We start from the raw sequence: 16,349 nt of genomic DNA, 5'->3' as shown, positions 1-16,349 counted from the left end.
CCAAACTGGCTAGTGCTCTCAATTTTTTTAAAGGAGAAAATTGATATTCAAAGTGGTTACATGACAAATACAACACTTTGCTGTACCCTGGATCAGTGGAGATGTCATAGATCTTGCACAGTACTTGATTACATTGGCCACATTCTAGTTCACTGTTGATCATTTAATAATAAAATATAAACATTTTAATCAATACATGCAGCCTGTGGTTGTCATTATTTTATTCATAGAGAAAACTCACTACTATATCTTTGAATAGACTTAAAACGTGATTTGAGGTTATATTGTCAAAATTATACTGGTCTTCTATTGGTTTGTTTGATTTAACACTCAACCTTGTTAGCTTGCTGTTTTCCATTGTGTTGAACAGAGAAGCCTGCAGAGGAAGTAACAGTCTGAAGCACTGTTTGCCATTCATGAAACACTTTTATGAGTCCAAACACTTATATTCAACTGATTGTATGGAGCGATGCACAAATACAGCACAGTAATGTAGTATCCTTTAACCCTATGTTTCCAGTCTCTAAACAGTCAAATATTCTTTGGATTTTAAGAATTTCTATATGCTATTGCCTGTAATGAAGTGCATGCATAGCTAGTGTCAACATGTTATGCATCAGGTGTTAGACCACTGGGGTCTGACGGACCTGGGTTCAGCAACCCTGGTACTTGAGTCTAGCTAGGAAAGAATTCAGAGTCAAGACTCAAACTATAAGAGAACATTTATTTGGAAATTCACAAAGGTAGAAGTAATTCATAGAAGAAATGGGCTTAGGAAACAAGTTATAGAGGCAAAGGAAGGGCCTTTGGAACTTAGAAGTAAGGAAGGTAAAGGTGACAAGCCTAGGGACATGGGGAGGAAGGGGAAGTGAAAGGCATGGGAGTACTCCTGGGAGGGAAAGCCTCTGGGTCCTCATCCTAAGGGTTTTAAGGGTGGAGATTTTAGGGAAGGTCCCAGGAGAAGATCTCAGTAGAATATTCAGCAGCTTTCCAGGTATGTCCTTTCAGGGTTGCGGTCTCCACTGATTGATTAGTCAGTGCCAGTGAGAGGTCATTATTCAATTAGGCTCATCCTGAGGTCAGCCTTGGCTGGGGCATTGCCTGTCTGGTTTAGCTGCTTTTCTAGGCTTAGAGCTGAAATACAACTGAGGCCTAAATGTTATCCCTAGGGAGGAAAAGACAGGGAGTCCAAACTGCATGACTAGTGATATGCTAGAAGAGGAAAGGTCACCCTGAGGATGAGGTCTCAACCTAAAATTATCCTTTCCTAGGCACCCAGGGTTTTCCACCCTGGTGACCTTCTGTACCTAGCCCATCCCATCGTCCTTGCTCTGCTCATGTCTGTCTAAATGCCTACCACAAACGTAAGAAATGTCCTAACCTGTAATAATTTTTTGTGAGTTTATATGAGCCAAACTGATGACAATTGCAGGGAAGCAAAATGTCAATGGATTGAGAAAATGCTCCAGAAAATGGCAATTTTACCCCTTATTTTATACGTCAGAATCAAAGGGGAAGACATAAGGCGATTACATGAAACCCACTGGTGATAGATTAGAGAGGCAGGAGAAAGCAAAGCAGGGACATCTCTGGGATTGGATGAAAAGGAAAATGGATAGACACATATTTCTTTTACATAGGTGGGTATAGGATAGTTAACTGTTTACAATTAACATGATAATAATAATGAGGAACTGGTGGTCCTCTGCTCTGGTGCAGTGGTTGTGCTCCGAGGGGTCCAGAAAAAAGGAAATTACTTCTATATTCCAGAGGTACATTATCAGGTATGTTATTGTAGATGCAAAAAAAAAAAAAAAAAGACAACAGGTTCGGTTAAGGTAAAGATTTACCTTTGTTAGGGGAAAAATACTGGCCTAGGACATGACTACCTGCCATGAACTGCTTTTCTAAGGCCACAAGGCAGGCCTTCCTCTGAGTTTGTCAGGTTTAGTATGCGGCCCCTAGGCAGGCAGGGAATTTTACAGACTGACTTGTAAGATCAAGACAAATCATGCAGGGTGGAGGGGGTCAATGGGAAAAAAAACAGGGGACATTTGTATTACTTTCAACAATAAAGATAAATTTTTAAAGAAGGCAGATCATGCATTAATTTCAAATCTCAGGAAACCCAAGGTTGTGTACCAACTACCTGAATCTAGAGACCAAATGCAACAAATTGCTGATAGTTCATAAAAGCTGCATATGCTGTAGATTTGGTAATTTGGCTCTATATGTGTTTCAAAAGTATATCTACACGATTCTTTTGGTTTACTTTATAGTAACTACAATAACTTCCGTTTTACAACAGAGAAGGAAGCACTTTAAACAAAAGGAGACCTTAGCACATGTGTGCAGAAGACAACGCTAGATGGTTTTTGTGTCTTCTGAATTTGCTGGGAGATCTCTAATTTCTGAGACTGTGATATTCTCTTAGCCTGGTATTTCACCACAAATAAAATTTTTAACAGAACACAGATTTCATGGTTTTGTGGCTTGTCCAAACTTTCTTTTTTAAAAATCCTGAACATATTGCAGATAAAAATGATCATTTACTTTCTAAATTTCACTTTACAAAATAAAAATATATAAATGCTTTTAAGATTTATTTCAGAACATTCTAAACCCCAGGAATGTTTATTGATATAAACCCACATAGATTAAGCAATTTAGAGATTTAAGATAAACAGGCACCACTTTGCAGTAGATTCGGTAATGAGAAAGCATTTCAGCAGGTTCTGCCACAAAGCATTTGGGAGTCTTAAGTTAGAGCTTCAGAATTCCTTCTAAAAAAGGACAAAAGAGAGACTTCCTGTCATTTCCATTGGTTTCTGCATGTGGGGCCAATATGGGCAACACATAGTTTAAACAGATGCAAATGGTAAGGGGAGGAGGCAAAACCATACCTAGTTTTACATTTCTCCAAATCCAGATTGAATTAAGTCAGTCTCTCCTAAAAGCTTCCAGAGTAGACTTCCACTGAAGTTACAGCACACTTGAATGGTTTATTTCACCAATATTTGCTTATGGAAATAAAGGGGAGTGACAGAGGGGAAAGAGGAGGGGAGTGGAGGAGGGGTTTGGGGCTGAGGGAGGCTCTGACCACAGCACAACACACCAGTAACCCTGTCTGATGTGATCATTAACCTTTCTGGAAAAGGCAGCTGGCAGTTCTCCGAGGTTTGTCATTAGAATGTGAGAAGAGCCACGCAGATATTGCACAGACTGTTGAAAGAAGTTTGATTTACTTTGAGAGCTACTGCTCCATTTTAGTGTGGCAGAAAAATGAGATTTCAACAATTCTTTTTTGTATTTTTAATTTTTATGATGAGTCTTCTTATCAATGGACAGAGACCAGGTAAGACTTTGATATATTTGTACCAAGTAACTTGTTTTTATGCCTCTTGGTGTCCGTGGGGCTCTGAGCATGATTGTGTTTATGTTGAAAATCACTTAGTTGTGCTTGAGGGTACTGGGAGTGTGTAGGGTTTTAGAAGTATGCTATCTATCCTGCTAGGTCTATTATTTGGATGTTTTAAAAATAGCTGGATATTAAAATGATGATAAATATTTTACCACTATTTTTCTAATTTTAAAGAATATTGATCCCTTAGCTACTGTACATATGTCGTCCTTACAAGTAAAAAGGAATGGAAATGTTTGGTCTATTCATTAGAGGTAAACAAAACATATAGATTTTTAGATAAAATGCAGAATCCAAAGCAGTTTATTAAAAGAGCATGTTGCTGGCTGGAGTGGGGCAACATTAACTGAATTAACAACATATAAAAATCATAATGTGACAAATTGTAGATGAATTCTTAAAATGGGCCGATAACTATTATTTCCAGTTATGTAATTAGATGTGTCACTTAAAACAAAAAGTACAATTTTAGTGTTACTGTACATATAAAGCTAAAAATGTCAAAAATATGTATGGTCAAGATAAATATTAACTTGACATATTTTTCAAAGATGATATAAGTTGTGTTGTTCTTGTCCAATAAGAATTTAGTAAACAGCTATTCTAATGAGCTTTTACTTCAAAACCAAATAGCTAAGATTTCAAAGCACTGGCAAGTAAAAAAATCAGAAAGTTTTCTGACTCAGGAAAAAACAAACCCAAATTTACACAAAAAGGTAGTTATATTTATATCCAAATATGTTATATTATTGACCTGATAATATAATTCTCAATTTAGAACAGAAAATGGTAAGTAACTGGTTAAAAAGTCAGTCTCTGCCTTTTAGTTAAACAGAAGTTTGATCCTTGAGGTAATTTCAAACGGAGTCCCCTGGTGTGCCCTTTTACATAAATAAGAATAAAGTTCCAAATTAGCAACTCAGAAAGCATTCCTTCTTACCGGTCATAGGAATTGCCATTCAAACTACTACTTTTCTGAAATATGGAACACCTTGGACAATGTTCTTGTAAAATATTTGTGATTAACTTACTACATAAAATAAAAGGTCCAGAAGCATTTAGGAAGAAGGCATGTAGGAAGAGGAGATTACTATTAGTTCCTGCTATTAACATGAACTGTTGGGAATGTACCTTGTGTATCTGCATCGCATTAATTTTTTATATCATAATCACATCTCAACAAATAGCAAATAATCACATTATAGTTTGGATCCTAAATAATTCCTTGCATTCCCCAGACTAAAAACCAGTTAATTTTCTGAAAAATGCTCCTAATATTTCTCTTTTTTCCCCTCAGCTAATTTGGCTACGAGAAGGAAACTACACAGATTCAGCTGCCATCAGAGGAGATGTATGCCTCTCCATTCACGAGTGCCCTTCCCCTGAGGTATTTCTGATGGGAAATAGCTTTCCTACTTTTAGGCAATGTTCCAGGTTGGATGTACATACCAAAGAATGTCTATTCTTGTTTTGTAACTTGTGATAATGGCTTTATGGTAATGTCAGTTTAAGCCGCAGGGGTGGAGAACCTTTCTCCTGCCAAGAGACATTTGGATATTTATAACATCATTCAAAGGTCATACAAAATTATCAACTTTAAAATTACCTGTGGAAAAAAACTCCTAGATTTATTGAATTCCGAGTCCAGCCTGCAGTTGCCTTGACCAAAAGATTTCTTGGGCAATATATGGCCTGTGGGCCAAACATTCCCCAACCCTGGTTAAAGGATTCTTGCTAACAGATGAAACAGTGAAATGACATGATGATTGAAAGTAGTTTAATGGGATAGATGAGGAAAATGTAGGAAAATCTTGATAATTGTTGAATCTGAATGATAGTTATATGGGGATTAATACTATTGTGTGTGTTTGACAATTATAATTAAAAAATCAGGCACCAGTAGAATATAATTATGAAAGTATCTTTAAATATGTGTTTTGAAAAACACTGAATAGCTCCCTATGTTATCCAGAACAAGCGTATTTCCCATTAAGACCACTATGTGCTTGAAAGCACTTAGATGTATTTGCCCAACACTATATGAATGATGTGCTATCCTCAATATACAGTTTATTTTTCCTGAAAATATTTCTTTTAATATGCAAAATCAACTTGATATTAATGGCATGGCAGCTTTACAGCCTCACTCATAGAATTAGTCTTTATGGTTGCATGTTTAAGGATAAATTCTGAATAGAATGTTGCTCCTACCCCCTATTTTTTGTTGAGAGAAAAAAAAAAGATTAAAAGACCAGTGATGTTTTGCACCACCACCATCATCAGTAATATCATCTGAATCAATTAACTTCAAACACTGCCCAAGTTTAAGTTATTTCATACTAAAAATAAATAACTTGGCATTCCATTGTAATAATTTTAAGCTTGTGAAGTCATAAAATATATTTTTCTTTAAAAAACGCCATAGAAATATTCCTTGGTTGTTAACATACACAGGCAATTGCTGAATTAGCGTATTCAGTTGGCCTAGAGACATTAGCATTTATGGCACTATTCATGAAGAAAGAATGGTTGCTATACCTATTGTTTAATACATGCTTTTCAAAACCAATGAGAGTCCTCAGTAGGACATTAAAAGAAGGAAGATTCAATAATAAGCATTTCAGTAATAAGCATTTCTCATAAGGACTAAGACAAAAAGCCAAGTTCTCTATGCCTGTAATCTGTAACAAATTACTTTGCTATCAACATATGAAAAATAAATTTGGTGAAGAATCCAGAAAGATATAATAAGTTCTTGAGAAGACAATTAGTAGATGCTCAAACATGCTTTAAATGGATTTTATATGTTTAAAAAATTACTTGCTGTGTCTTGATAATGCATTTCACTCTCACATCTAAATAAATAATGGTAAAATCTGTGCTGAGAAGTGAAGTTCAAGATTTTCCCAGCACTCCTCCACAAATAACAAAGAGGAGAAGAGGCATTTCACAATAGCAAGGGAATTCCTGCATATACAGAGCAAGATACCTTACATAACTTTGAATAAAAGCCCATAGTTAGCCACAGGTTATATTGACTTTCTCTACAAACCACCTGCCATAAAAACTAGTGTTGCAAGTAAACAAGATAGAGTTGGGAAATTTGAATTGTCAAAGTTAAGAAAAAATTCTGACCTACAAACCAAATTTGTAAACTAAGGGGAAATTTGAGTGAAGGCCATATGAACTATTTAATAATAGCAATCCTTTACAAAATTAGGCTGATCCACTTTAAAGAACTACTCAGCTTACAGCATTCATTTTGTCAGTAGACTAGTCCTACATTCTAGCTACAGTTCTTTGAAGAATGGTAAAAGCCTTATTTTTGAATCCAGAGATAGTATAAGAAACAATGCAAGGTAAACATTAGATAATTTCCCAAGATCTTGCTGAACCAGTGCTATAACAACAAGTGCTACCTTCAAATTTGATCGCACAATTCTCACTGTCCTAAATATCTGCACATTTTTAATACATCTTGCAACAAAACATCTTGACAACTTGATAACTGGGTAACGGCACAATAGACCTAGGTAGTGGAACTCTGAGGCAGAACCACCCTTTCATTTATTCCCTTCTGTTTTCCTGCATGCTTTAGATAAAATCACACATGGTTATTTGATTCAGTTAGGGTCAAGTAAAACTGTAAAAGGATAGGTAAGGTAAACAGTTAACTTTGGAATTTTTCCAGATTAACCCGTTAGAATGGTTTAGACTTTTAACTCACTTAATAGAAATGTTCTATTACCTTGAATGTCAACTTTTCCAGCTTCTAGTCCTCTTCAGTGATCCTCAGGAAGATTTCCTAACAATTAAATAGAAATAAACTTAATCAAATAGAAAACCTATGCTGCGTACAATTCATTTTCTTGGTATTTTTCTTCTCACAGAAATATTTCCACATCACATTCAGCCCTAAGTGAATTAGACTGGAGGGAAGCAAAAGAAAAGGTGTCAGGAATTCCAAGCTTACAGTTCACTGTGAGAGGTATAGAGTAGAAAGTGGGGTAGGGGTTTTCGACTCTAATTTCCCCTTTCCAATAGTAAAATCTTACTATAGCATTGCTTTTATTTATAAATGTGTACTCTAGATAACTACAAATCCTGTTAGTACATATTCTATCTAGCTTTTTAATAATAATGGTAATACATTTTCATGGTGTAAACTTTTTTCTAACAATATGGAAGTATGTAAAGTCAAAAGTAAAAGTCTTCCCACCCTCTTGCCCATTTTCATCTACTAGAAGTAATGGCTATGAAAAGAAATTTGGTAAAGTTACCTTTTATAAATTGAGACCAGCTACTATTCTCTTGCCGCCCTTTCAAAAAAAATTTTAAATTTATTGCAGTGACATTGGTTAATAAAATTATTTGGGTTTCAGGTATACAATTCTATAATTGCCACCCTTGATTACCATTCAAAATGTAAGTTTTTCTAGTTCTCTATTTTCTGCCTTATTCTTACGCCTCAAAATCATGGACCTCTTACCTCCTTGACCAAATCTCTGCCCTGCTTCCCAACTCTTTCCACAAGTGTCCTATAGTCTTGGCCATTCTCATTCCATTCTGCCTTTTTGGCTGAGCAGAAAGCCAACTTTGCCTTCAGCACAGAATCTCCACTTTAGTGGAGCACTTCATGTCCAACTTTAGCAGGGCTCTCTAGACAGTGCTCTTCCGCTTATTCTTAGGTGCCTCTGATTCCCATTCATTTATATTTCAAATCTTTAATGACCTCTAGTTTCTTTAAACTTCTTAACCTCTTTTTCCAACTCACAGCAAGAGATAATTCCTCTTCTCAGAGAAAATGAAGATAATCAAGCTGCAAACTCAGACCCTGCCCACAAACTACAAACATCTGTATCTGCAACACTTCCATTTTATCTTCCTAGTCTTTCACTAACAGATTCCTCTCTTAAGAACAGTCAATCTCTCTACATCTCAGGAACTTTGATCCAGCAATTACTCCCTTTCTTCCCCAGAATGTTCCTGAGTCAAAACTGGCCTATTTTCTACAAAAAAAAAAAAGTGCACCATTGACTCTATTGTGCTCTCATGACCAGCCCATGCTTTATACACACCCAAATTTCTTGAAAAGATGGCTCTTTCCTGTCCTCCCATCTATTGTCAACACACTGTTATCCGTTACATTCTGGGAAGGGTTCCTAGTGACTTTCTTCTTCTCAAATCCAGTGAACGTATTTGGTCCTAATCTCAGTTATCTAGCTGTAGGTAATATCATAGAGTGGATTTTCCTTGGTTTCAATGACACCATCCTTCCTTTTGAATATTTATCTCTGGAACAAATCACTATTCCCTTCAGGACCAGTAATGGTGTCCAAATGCATCCTTGGAATCACCTTAGCTGTCCTATGGACTCTTTAAGCTCATGTTTACAGTGTATATGCAAATCTCTACCATGGCTTCTGCACAGCTTACTCCTATAACTCGGTTCTTGATTCCAATATCATAGATGTCATCAAGAAAGACTTCCCTGATGATCCTTTGTACAAAAAAAGCAATACTAAAATAAAGTCTTTAAAAAAAAAAAAAAAAAAGCATACCTCACTCCACCCTGGTTTCTCTTTTCCCGGTTTATTTTTCTTCCATAACACCTAATGCTACCTGACATAACGTATATTTACTTTGTTATTTGTTTAGTGTCTCCCTCTCTTCATTAGAATGTAAGTTCCGTGCCCGGCCGGGCGTGGCTCAGCGGTTAAGCGTCGACCTAGGATCCAGGCAATCAGGGTTCGATTCGCAGTCAGGGCACATGCCTGGGTTGCGGGCTGCAGCCGATCAATGACTCTCTCATCATTGATGTTTCTGTCTCTCTCTCCCTCTCCTTTCCTCTCTCTGAAATCAATAAAGATATGTTTAAAAAAAAAAAAAAAATGTAAATTCCGTGAGAACAGGGACTTTGCTTTGATCATAGCTAAATGCCCAGCGACTGCAGTAAGTTCTTCAGAAATATTTGATGAATGAACACTTAAAAGTAAACTCAATTCTCCCCACTCAGATATTTCTCCTGTGTTCTAAAAATTTGGAGAATTATAAAAATACTATATATTAGATGTTTACTATGTAAGATCCCAGATGCGATGAAATATACGTTACTATCTCAATGTGAATTTCCGAACACAGTGCCCTCACATTTACTACTAGGATTATCATTTCTACCTTGAAATACTTTTTTAAAATATATTTTTATTGATTTTAGAAAGACATGAAGGAAGAGGGAGAGAGAAATATCTATGTGAGGAAGAAACATCAATTGGTTGCCTCCTGCGTGCACCTGGACAGGGGACCAAACCCACAACCTGGGCATGTGCCCTGACTGGGAATCAAACTGGAGACCTTTTGGTACACAGGACAATGCTCAATCAACTGAGCCACATCAGTCAGGGCTACCTTGAAATATTTTTTTATGTTCCCTTCCCTTCATCTGGATTACTACTATCTTAGTGCCTGTTACATCTCCCCAACATGACTTCAATATCTTAACTGATCACTCCAGCCTCCAGTTCTTGTTTTGGAAAGTCCATTTTTTTTAACATCTGATCTTTTCAAACTAAATCCAATCATGTCACACCATGATTAAAGTCCTTAAGTGTCCCTATAGCCTTCAGGACAGTGAGAACTCCCATAATTTAAAGAAGAGCACCTTGCCCGGCCGGGCGTGGCTCAGCAGTTGAGCATCAACCTAGGATCCAGGCGATCAGGGTTCGATTCCCGGTCAGGGCACATGCCCGGGTTGCGGGCTTGATCGATGACTCTCTCATCATTGATGTTTCTAGTTCTCCCTCTCCTTTCCTCTCTCTGAAATCAATAAAGATATATAAAAAAAATAAAAAAAATAAAGAACAGCACCTTATAAAATGTACCTCTTCAGCATCACCTGCCACCTCTTCTCCCCTCCCCTCTTTCAGAGGGAATAAGAAAGAATTAAGACTGTTTTGGACTTCCTGGATTTGAGCTCTGGCCATATAGTTCACTCACTGGTGATCATCAGTAAGTCATTTATCCTCTCTAAGCCTCCCTCCACTTCCAAGCCTATAAAGACAGAGCTAGAAATGGTACCTAACCTTATCATAGCCATCCCTAGCACAGAATAAGTGCTGAATAGATAGTGGTTACAATTATTACTATTACCATTACTTTAAAGTCAGTCAATTCTTCACCTCTTGCTACACTTCTGCCTGCAATGTCCTTTCTTCTTTACCTCACTATCTATTCATCCTTCAAGAATTGTTCTCTGATTTTGATACACCTACCAATTGTATCAGATGCCCACTTTTTCCCTCAGCACCATTTGTATACTTCCATCAAAGTACTTGACCCTCTGCATTGTAATAATGTGCTAACTGACTGCACTCTTCCTCTCTACCCTCAGCCTGCTGCAAATTTCCTGAAGACAGAATGTGGTGTTCTGACTTTGTTAAATTAACATTTGTTAAGTGGAGCACCTAGAGCACAGAATGGTGAACCTTAACTCAACAGCTGTCTACAGATAGATTGCAAAACAGAAGTTTATTACTCATGGCATGCCTGGAGGGTTTATTGTGGTTTAGGTGTCATATTAAAAAAAACACTGACTAATCCAAGGTCACAAATATTTACACCTATGTTTTCTAAGTTTTAGCACATTTATGATCCATTTTGAGTTAAATTCTGTACATGGTGTAAGAAAGGGATCCAACTTCTTTTGCATGTAGATCTTCAGTTTAGATATCTAGTGCCATTTGTTGAAAACACTGTTTTTCCCTCATTGAATTATATTGGTTGGCACTATTGTCAAAAATCAATTGACGTAAATGTCAGGCTATTTCTGGACTCTTGGTTCTATTTCATTGATCCATATGTCAATCCTTGTGTTAATACTATATGTCTTGATGATTGTAGTATTGTACCAACTTTGTAAACTGAGACTGAATCCTCCAACTTTGTAGTTCTTCAAGATTGTTTAGATTATTCTGGTTCCTTTGAATTTCCATATGAAATTTTTTTTTTTAATCCTCACCCGAGGATATTTTTTCCACTGCTTTTCAGGGAGTGTGGGAGTGAGAGAAACATCAATGTGAGAGAGACACACTGATTGGTTGCATCCTGCACTCACCCCGACCAGGGCCAGGGGTCGAGCCTGCAACCGAGGTACATGCCCTTGGCTAGAATTAAACCTGGGACCCTTCAGTCCGCAGTCCGCCGCTCTAACCACTGAGCAAAAGCAGCTAGGGCTCCATGTGAAATTTAAGGTTAGATTGTCAATGTCTGCAAAGAGCCAGCTATGATTTGGATAGGGATTGTGTTGAATCTGCAGATCAATATGGGAAATATCATCATGTTGACAGTTAAGTTTTCCAATCCATGAACATGGGATGTATTTCCATTTATTCATATCTACTTTAAATTTCTTTCAACAATGTTTTATAATTTTTAGGATACAAGTTTTATACTTCTTTTGTTTAATTTATCCCTAAATGTTTTATTCTTTTGCTGGTATTATACATAACATTTTATTTCATTTTTTTAATTGTTCATTACTAATGTATAAATACATAACCAATTTTCGGCTATTGACCTTACATCCTGTAACCTTAATGAAATTATTGATTCATTAGCAGGTTCCTTAGGACTTGCTATGTACAAGCACATGTCATATGCAAATAGAGGTGGTTTTAGCTCTTCCTTCCTTCTTAATCTGGATGTATTTTATGTATTTTCCTTGCCTAATTTCCCTAACTAGAACCTCCAGTACAATGTTCAATAGAAGTGGTGAGAACAGACATCCTTATTTCACTCCTTATCTTAAATGGAAAGCATTCTCTCTTTCACCATTAAGTGTGATGCTACCTATGGGTCTTTGTAGATGTCTTTATCAAGTTGAAGGAGTTCCCTTTTATTCCTAGTGTGCTGAATGTTTTTATCATGAAAGAAGAGTGTTGGGTTTTGATAACTTTTTTGTCTATTGAGATTATCATGCGTTTTTGTCCTTTATTGAAGTTGTGAAATTTTCATAACTCTTTGTCCAGTAAAAAAAATTAAGCATGGGTAAATTGGTCTGCTAGTTAGTATTTCTTATTATAATGTTCTTTCTCCTTTGCCTTTCAAATATAGATCTTCTCTTGCTAACTTCACCCGGTCTGCCAGATGAAGAAGAAGAGTGAATGAAAAATATCCACCCACACAATAGTGTGCTTGCTTAGAAGTTCCTGTATGAAAAGTAATCCTTTGAAAGCACCTGGGATGTCTTATTAGTTTCACAAGATTCTCTTTTTTCTGTTTTCTTTTTAGAGGGAAAATAACATAAATTCAAAAGCAATTACAGTCTGAAGCACAGTTATTTACCTGCATAACAAAAATCTCTCATCTTTTTCTGCACATTATAATTCTTACATGGGTTAGAAAGAAAAATACTTTGTAATATCTTGAGACTTTCTAATAGTAAAAAGTGCAAGAATTTAAAATCGGTCCTTCATATTCCTATAATTTTTCAAAACTATTAAAATAATTTTGTATATGTTTGAGTGATTATTTTTAAAAATGCTAAACCTGGAGTCAATTTCAATGACTATTTGGCTTTGCAGAATTAAGAAAAAATAATTGGTTCTTCAATTATTTATATACAAAGACTAAGAAAGAAGCTATTAATTGCTACCAATTTTATAGTATAGACTTTCATGTTTATGAAAGTTTTTATTTTGAATAATATTCATTCATTTATACATTAATTGTAGCTCATTTTATTTTAAAACTGAAATGTTCATTTCTGAATCTTTTTCTCATCATATAACTATGAGAAGCCAATGTTTGATTTCCTTTGAAGTTCTATTTTATGTCCTTGATTCATTTGTACAGTTTCTTAGAAAGGCTCACTTAAATTTGACATTTAAAATATAGTTATGCCACTGAAGTCCCAAGCTGGGCAATATCTCTAACATACGAGTGCTCATCATTCAGCTAGGCTCTGTTTTGGTGCTCTTCAACCTCCTGTGGTGGTGAGACTTGGGGGGGGAGGGGTGGAAGTCAGAGGAATTTAGGGATATGAATGATTACCCAAGAAGTGAACTATCCAGACTAAATCTGAATTGTATTGATAATTAAGTGTTCCCAAGTTTTAAATATGCTCTTAATTTGTATTTATTGAAAGACTGTTAGCTCAGTGTCATAAAGTTTCTATTATTTTACTGTAAGTTAATTCCAGGTATAAAATTTACAAATTCATATCCTGACTGAAAATTTTACTTTATAAAAAGGTAGAAGCCATAAACCAATAACTCTTATTTTGTAAAAATAAAAGGTTGGGATTGATATATAAAGAATTTGATATAGAAATTCTGACATCCTAGAGTTTGTCTCCCTTTCATAGCTTATTAATGGTGTCTTTTAGAATGGAAGATGTTTATAAAAAGCATTGTAATTAAATTTACATACAAACAAAAGATGTTTTATAAAATGTGTTACCTCGTTATTTCAATTGGGTATTTGGGAAAATTCTAAATGATTTTCTGGGTAAATTATAATTCTTTTACATAAAGTCATTTTAGTAGAAACATAAGCTATTATCAGTTATACTTATGTTTAAAACATGTACTTATTGATATGTTTATATATTTTGTACAAAAAAAGAAAAAAACAATCTATAGTTCAGATAGATCTCAATGAATACAAGCCTGTACTTTTTCAAGTAGATTCTCACATTCATAGAAAGTTAAAATCCACCTATACCACTGTAAAGTAATAAAAGGTTTATAGATTTCTGCTCATACCACTTCAATAATTGTTCATTACAACACTCAGTGATTTGAGTGTCTAGTTGTCCAGAACTTGTCCTTAGTTTGTATATGTTCAGAGTATTGAGCACAGCATGACAGAAATGTTCCTGACACTTGTCTCTATTCCATTGCTTGTTCCTTTTAATTGAAACATTTCAGACTGAATAGCCTAGTTATATACCCTGCCACGGCAGATTTTTTTACTTAATTCTAGATTATCAAAGTAAGGGCAAAGATTCTCGAAATCTATAAAAACTAAACCAGCAGTGGCATGTATGCTGAAAGTGGCATACTAGAACAAGTCTATGACAAAAGAACCATATTTTATTCTTTGGTGAGGGGGAACAGTAGACCAGAGGAATGTCAAATATGTGTACTTAAAACTTAACCATCTCTACAATTTGGTGTTTATTATTTTACTATTAAAAGTTCTTTGTAATGTCTAATTTTTTCATAATATAAAAGAAAAAAGGTTTTACATAGTTTAACCAAGATGGTTAAGGGGATCAGAAATAATGGTGTCACCCCAACTTGGGGCTGTGGGGGTAAGTCAGTGAAGTAGAGCAGATGGAGTAGTAGACAAAAGAACAATAGTAACCCAGCCGGTGTGGCTCAGTGTTGAGAGTCCACCCATGCAGCAGGAGTGGGTCACTGGTTCGATTCCTGGTCAGTGCACATACCTGGATTGTGGGTCAATCACCAGTAGGGGGTGAGCAGGAGGCAGGCGACTGATGTTTCTCTCTTTTCTCTCTTCCTCTCTAAAATAAATAAATAAATGTATGTTGATCCCTTCTTTCTTTGGCTCAGTTCCTTCCAAACTCTGAAATCAGTCTCTTTGGTCACATTGCTGCATCATTTTCACTTTCTGAAGAGCCAGAACTAGAATGAGTATGTACAAAATATAAGAGTGTATCAAAAGCCTTAGTAATCAAGATTAGTAGTATTTTTATACCATTTTAAAAAAAATTAACACCAAAAAGAAGCATGATGAACAAAATACCAAACTTTTCTGAAAAAGACTGGGTCAGTTAAGCCATGTCAGAGCCTGAGGCAAAAGGAAAAAATTAGTAATGCTAATCCTCTCAGTAACAAGAGCCTTATTTTAGGCATATTGGAGCCTGAGTTCCAGCCCTTTGATTCTTCCCTTTTCACTTTCCAAAATGACCTCACTCCTAAACCCTAGATCTGTATCCCATTTTTCTTTCTTGGCTTCCACCTGGACGGAGTGTTCATGGAAAGTACACTGGATTCTAGCCCTGGCTTTTTACATCTGAGTTTACATCTTACTATAAAATCATATAATTGGATTCCAAGGAGTCCTGGTAAGGGAAGTACTGAGGTTGACAGAGGCTCCTGCTCCTGTTAATTGATCTACAGAAAAGTTCAATCAGTTTCATCTGAAAGTTTGTCATCTGATTGTACACCTAAGAACTACCTACAACTATCTCCTGACCCTATTCTCTTAGAATTATTATAATACATACTCTATTTCCTCATGTTCTCATACCTTATATCAACTGTTTTGTGGCACTTGCTAGGTAAGTGACTATAATATTCTTCAAAGCTTTTTGTTTGTTCTTTTGAGAGTATATTTATTAAAGCTAGGGACAGTGAAACAGGGAAGGGCTTAGGATAGAGGAAGCAACAGGAGACCCTAGGCAGGGCTGCTCTGGCTCACTGGAAAGTCAGAAAAGAGGGCCTTGGAGACAGGTCCAGGGAAAGCCTGAGATGAGCTGCTGCTGCTCATTGCTCCCCCTGGTTGCAAGTCTCGTGGGGGATACTTGCCTGTGGGGGAAGAAAAAGGGGAAGAGAAAGGCTTGGACTTGCTCCCAGGAGGGGAAGAGTGCCTTCTAAGTTTTCAACTGTAATGGGTAATAGTAAAGGAATATTTGGAATGTAGCCATTCCTCAGTTTTTCTATTTTTAATGCAATATTACCTGGTAGAATATGTTAGTTGTCAATTTTCACACTATTTTTTTCTCCAGTGAGTTGTAGACAGTGTGTTTCATAACTCAAATAGTGTTTAATGCTTAATTAAATATGACTTGTATAATATACTGAGCCATATGTGTCATAAAAAGTTCAAATACTACAATTAAACAAAAACAAAAATATTTCCAAATATTAGCTTTGAAAAATGAAAAAACAAAAGTTCTAAA

The 16,349-nt window shown here is 36.0% G+C and overlaps 1 protein-coding gene across 1 annotated transcript; it reads left to right on the top strand.

Moving 5' to 3' along the window:
• The first annotated feature begins 3,104 nt into the window (after positions 1–3,104).
• On the top strand, positions 3,105–13,859 carry APELA (apelin receptor early endogenous ligand). The gene is made up of 3 exons (XM_016197808.2): positions 3,105–3,355; positions 4,719–4,808; positions 12,533–13,859. Exons 1-2 carry the CDS (start codon positions 3,283–3,285, stop codon positions 4,805–4,807), a joined length of 162 nt encoding a protein of 53 aa, XP_016053294.1. The 5' UTR covers positions 3,105–3,282; the 3' UTR covers position 4,808; positions 12,533–13,859.
• Positions 13,860–16,349: the final 2,490 nt, after the last annotated feature.

This window comes from Miniopterus natalensis, chromosome 4, assembly GCF_054644295.1.
Source record: "Miniopterus natalensis isolate mMinNat1 chromosome 4, mMinNat1.hap1, whole genome shotgun sequence".
NCBI classification, from domain to species: domain Eukaryota; kingdom Metazoa; phylum Chordata; class Mammalia; order Chiroptera; family Miniopteridae; genus Miniopterus; species Miniopterus natalensis.
Note: the sequence above shows the minus strand (reverse complement) of the source record. Positions and strands in the feature narration are given on the sequence as shown.

What these genes read in the sequence shown, in the direction of transcription:
- APELA (XM_016197808.2), top strand. Translation starts at nt 3,283, where the DNA reads ATGAGATTTCAACAATTCTTTTTTGTATTTTTAATTTTTATGATGAGT. An exon ending in TATCAATGGACAGAGACCAG is followed by an intron (nt 3,356 to 4,718) that starts GTAAGACTTTGA and finishes TTTTCCCCTCAG; the next exon opens with CTAATTTGGCTACGAGAAGG.